Here is a 5775-nt window from a genome sequence, read left to right on the forward strand (position 1 = left end):
TATATATATATATATATATATATATATATGGTGTTGTCTCCCTGTAGAATTTGACAACTGCCATATAAAGAGGCCTAAAGAATTTTAAAATTAAAAAATTTTGTCATTTTCTCTAATAATTTTTAAGTAACGGCTTTGAATCATGCTATAAAAAATTTAAGAAAGTGCTTAGAAATCACAATTATTTACACTTCGTAGAACTGAATGTGAGTTTTGATTAGCTTTTTCGGATCTTATTTCGCTATATAATATTCATCAAACTATTGTATTATTTCATATTGTTTCTTAATACATTTCTCGAAACTTTGCATAATATAACTGCCAGTATATGAATATATATACGTATATATATATATATTTATATACACATTATATTTAATTTTTTAAAGTACAAAAGATAGTAAATGAATGATTTTAACTTTTGCATTTCACTTCATTACGTTCATTACGCGAATGAAGAAAAGAAGTGATTATTTTATATAATTATCATTTTGTGATTAGGGTATGATCGTTACACGTCCCAATTTAAATGCATTTTTACAATGGAGCATAAAAGAGTGTTTTATGTAACATAAATAGATTTTCCATGTACAAAGCTGTCTTTACTACAGATAAATTACTTATATATTTTGTTCTCTCTTTTTTTTTTTTATAATATTCGCAGTATTAATCGAAATGTCTACCGTCCAAAGTGCGTTTAACACTTTTTTTTAGATTTATTTTATTTTCACACATTTGTTTGTGATTATTTTACAGATTTTTTTACATGATCTGCAAACTCACTGTAGAGTAATTTAATATTAATATAGCATTAAGGATAATAATTGTAATAACAATAACAGCAGAAATGATAACGATGATGATAAAAATTGTATACTAATAGTAAGCATGTAATACAAAATGAAAATGTACATAAGTCATTTTTATACGAATAGTACATTCGTTATTTCTTGCTAATAAATCGATAGTACAACGATCGTATTGAAGAAAAGACATGCATTTTTCACGTTTCTGTATGAATCGCTAATAAATACAAATATAATACTCAAATTTTTGAAACAAGAAGAGGTATAATGATCTGAAGGAATATGTCTTTTTTATATTGAGAACGAAATTAAATAAAAATAAATCATCTGTACGTTCTTGTGTTTTTTATTAAGACATTTTTGGTGCATAATGCACGTTTTAAAAATTGTTAAAATTTTCAAAAAATCGAGAAAAAAATCAACAATTTAAATCTTAAACATCTTCTACTATAAATATTCAATTACTTACCGATATTTTTTACGAAGCATTTACTTGATAGACTTGCCTCGTAGGGTGACGTTGCATCCAAACATGCGAAACGTAGCTACAAGTTTCTATAAATCAGTATTATGTGGGAGAAATTCGTCATATTGCAAATGTACTTCAATTTTTTAAATCAAGTACGGAAGAAAGCGATGAATATTGAACAAGTGAACTTTTAGGCACGTAAGCTGTATTTACACGTGTACTTGTCAAAAACAACTGGTCGAAATATTTAAACATTAAAATACAATAACTTTCGTAAAAGAATTCGCTACCTCCAGAGCAATGTTGACTTCTTCTCGCGTATAGAAGACTTTTACGCGATACGTGTCCCCTCTCAATATCTACATTTTTGTCTATCCTACATTTAGAAGGTAATATCGCTAGAGCAGTCTATAAATATACATACAAATGTCTCCTGTCTTCAATAAGTAAAGAATCTCAGTGCGTATTTAATAAAAGTGTCTTTTTAATATCACTCGTGTCTTTTTTTCCGGATTGCTCTTCGTTTGCAACTATATAAGTCGCATTTCATTCATCCGCCAGTCTAATAACTCATTTTTCACGATTGAACCTGCAAAATACGGCCAGATAACAAGTAATATCGAATATAAATCAATTGTCGTTTTCTTTACTTTCTATCGAGAAATCTCGCTACTTCCTCGATCGCAAGTCAAAATCTAAAACAAGAAGCTTGTAACAACTCTTTGGGACTGACCGATCGTATGTACATAGCGCGTTCCGAGTAACAAATTCAACATTTAATTGACTAAAACAGAGACGAGCGCGAATTAATAGAGATAGCGATTTCTCTTAAGTATGTCGTGCTATTTTTCAAACACGCTTCGTACAATATCGAGATAAATTTTATCAGCGTTTTTTTTCTCTCAACATTAAATAAATGTTACAGCGTGTCAGAGAGAGAAAGGATTGTATCATTTGTTTTATAAAAATCATCGCACAACGAAATATTATGGTACAAAATATTTCAAGTACCACATTTGAGTAATTCACCGCTAAACACGGTAATAATATTTAACATAATGCGAAGACAGTATCTTCGGAAGTTGTTTTCTCCTCTTGTTCATTTTAAGATATTTATTTTTCCATAAATTCATTTCTTTATTCAAAACAATTGAATGACAGTTAGATCGCTTATCTTTCGATCGTCAAAAATTGTCAAAGTTATTAGGAGAAAAATATTTTAACAAAAGATAATGATTTTAATCTAATTAAAATTTCAGGTTTTTAATAATTTTGACTATTTTTCAAAGTCGAAAAACGTATTTCAACTATCATCTAATCACTTATTCAATTGTTTTAAAGAAATAAATTTAGATAAACACAGACATCTTAAAATGCAATTTAAAATAATATAATTGTGGTACGTACATATATACAGAATAATTCTTAATATAATACTTCAGCATAACTCTAACATCTAAAACGGGAACAAATGTTAAATGTAATGATAGATTGTTTAAGTTTTTTCCGAATTATAATAAATTATTTAAAAAATGTTCCAATATTGGAATATCTCTTCGTTAACTTGTAAAATGAAAAAAAAAAGACTTAAACGATCTATATTCATACGATACTTTTTTCTTGTTTCTATACTCATTATCTGAAGTATGGACTATAGTATTAAGAATCGTTCTGTAAATTACACATTTATAATAAATCGCGAATCCTTAGATATATTACGATCTCTTTGAGCGTCGCGTTAAATCACTTGGAACACGCACGGTGAATACGCATGAGTTTCTTAGTTGGCTTCATACTTACGCAAATACCTCCGGAAAGTCAACATATATATAATAATTTATTCATTATATTACAATAAATCGTTCTACATAATGGAGAAGAGAGCGATTGTTACACGCCGAGTTTCGAAAACACGGCAGGAAGGAGTGGCGTGGTGAAACTTCCCCGCCGATCCCAACGACAACGAGGTTTGCTCGTCAACGATCGCCAAAGACGACGAGATAGCGACGAGATAGCGTATCACTGATATGCACGAGGGAGAGGGCTTTGGATTTAATTACAGTCGCTTAAGTACACGTGTTCCACGTACACGGGCGGTGGAACCCCTACGGATGGGGCCACTAGGAGGCCGAGGTATACCAGCCGTTCGTCGTCGATTTGTTGCTTGGGTGGTAGATGTGGAAGCCGGCACTACTGGCTGGATGATGGTAGAACTGCGGTTGTTCCGTCAGACCTGCCGAGGCGTATGCCGCTGCGGCGTCTAAGGCACTCGGATGGACAGTAGCCGAGTACACTTGAGGTTTTAAGGGTAACGGCTGGGCCGGTTCGTACTGGTGCCGAAGAACGGGATCCGTGTACGCCGACGAGCTTTCGTAACTACTTATCACGTTCACGGGATGCAACTGCTGCTGCTGCTGCTGCTGCTGTTGCTGTTGTTGCTGCTGCTGTTGCTGCTGCTGCTTGTCTCGTGGCGAGACCGACGACGGCGGTGTCATCGCCGAATGATAGTCCACCGAGTAGCCAGCCGCGGTAGCAGACGTGTACGATGAAACTAGACTGGTGAAAGCATCAGCGCAGCTGGTGCCGTTCGATCCTTTTTGATTGTGAGCGGCGAGTACAAATTGGTGCTCGCCATACGTGCTGGAGCCTTCTGAGCCTGGCGGCGTGGGCAGAGGTCCATTAGGGGCGGTTTCACCCGGATAATAGATACCGGCCGATGTAGGAGCGCGCGTACCGCCGCTTGATGTGATTCCGTGTACATTAGCACGTATCACACTCTCCCGATTGGCAGCGTAAAGTTGCCTAAGGAGTGCTGAGGCGGGTAAAGGAGCGGTGGCGGATTGTTGTGGACTGAGGTGTCCCAGATGATGATGCGCGCCGATCCACTGTATCGTACTCCGCTGCTGCTGCTGCTTCAGTAACGCGTCCGTGCTGAAATCTGTCGGCTGATGAAGCGCTGCCGGTGAGTTCGATTTATTTAGCGAGCTCCCCGGGAGGTGTTTCGACATAGCCTGCTCCAGATCCTTCACTGAGGTACCCGTGCTCTCGGCACTGTCCATTCTGTTGCCCTCGGCGCGACGTGATTTTGGACTGGTTGAACAGAGCGCCTGTTCGGTGGTCGACATCGAATGTGTGGATGTCGCGCTAGGGCTGAGCGCGCGAGTTCTTTCACCATTCGATTCTTTCACCGCAGGCTCCTCCTCATCCTCCTCTTCGTTGGAGCTGCTGTCGTCGTCATGAATTTTTCGCTTGTGCCCTCGTAATCTTACTACGAGCGTGCCGAGATTCCCGACCGCCGTCTGCGAATCCTGTTGCAACTGAGCTATATTTTCGTGATGCCGACTACCTCGCTTCTCACTTTCCGATGGATGGCTCTCTTCCCGTTCCTCAGGTGGTGACCGATGCGATTGCTCCTGATGTTGATTTGTAGGGCCGCCTCGACTACGACCCTCTAAAATCAAAAGTCGCAACGAATATTGCCTCAAGATGGAGGAAGATGAGAATTCTTTCCAGAATCGACTAACTGGGGAAATGTACTTTTTGTTAAATCATAGAATGTTTTGTACCTCCTCTGTCAGCGTCCGGCGATCCATTCTCCGGATCATTCCCGGCCGTATCTTCTCTTTTGACACCGGTGACACCGTCCTCTAACTGACAGCAGTCCATTATTAAATTTTCGTATTCTCGGCCGCTATAAAAAAGACAATTAAACACAATAAGATTTGAAAAGTGAATTCCTTCGTTCGTTACTCATTCGTTTGATGACTCACCTTATGACATAATTGACGCAAATGATATTTTGCTCGTCGGCATTTTTCGAATTGCACACAACGGTAGCGCACGTCTGTAGCCACGTGTACCCGCCACTCTTGTTCATCAGCCGATAGTAATGCGTCAGCACTTGTCCTTTATGGATCACTAAAATCACAATCGCAGTTAAGAATTTTTTTTCCGATTTATCCGCGAAAACATTAACTAATTAAATTCTCTTATTTTTTTAAGCACTTCGTAGCTTTTTGGAAGTACTATGTGATTAACGTCGAAGCTACCGTTTGTACGACAATGAAGGAAAAGAAAGACATTCCATCATATACATCGGGAATGCGATTCTTGAGCAACCGTTTGTTTGCTTTCAGGTAAATGTTCGATTCCATCTCTGTATAATGCTCTTAGAAGTGACATCCGTAATCTGTCCCGCCAAAAGATAAGTCGTTCGTTAAATAGATTTTCTAAATCTTTCGTAAGCTAATCATGATAAGGATCATATCGACAATTTTCTGTATAATTATCTTTGACAATGACAATGTGCTCGTTTGTGTCGGGGAATAGTTTGTCGCTGTCCGAGGGATCGAATCGAACGAAGACACGTTAGAGTATCGCGACGATGTCGTATATTTTGTTTTGTAAAAAATCAAATCTTTATATATATATATATATATATATATATATATATATATATATATTATATNTGTNTGTGTGTAGTATATATATATAATATAT

The 5775-nt window shown here is 37.1% G+C and overlaps 1 protein-coding gene across 1 annotated transcript in view; it reads right to left on the bottom strand.

The window, feature by feature from the left end:
* Nucleotides 1-3395: 3395 nt before the first annotated feature.
* LOC105620603 (protein trachealess) overlaps nt 3396-5775 on the bottom strand; it is a 76966-nt gene continuing 74586 nt past the window's right edge. The window contains exons 12-14 of the mRNA XM_012202094.1: nt 5046-5193; nt 4842-4966; nt 3396-4726 (exon numbers count right to left, since the gene is read on the bottom strand). Of these exons, the coding sequence (XP_012057484.1) occupies nt 3396-4726; nt 4842-4966; nt 5046-5193 (1604 nt within the window). The remainder of the gene's footprint in view (nt 4727-4841; nt 4967-5045; nt 5194-5775) is intronic.

The sequence above is a fragment of the Atta cephalotes genome, assembly GCF_000143395.1.
Source record: "Atta cephalotes unplaced genomic scaffold scaffold00027, whole genome shotgun sequence".
Lineage (NCBI taxonomy): Eukaryota > Metazoa > Arthropoda > Insecta > Hymenoptera > Formicidae > Atta > Atta cephalotes.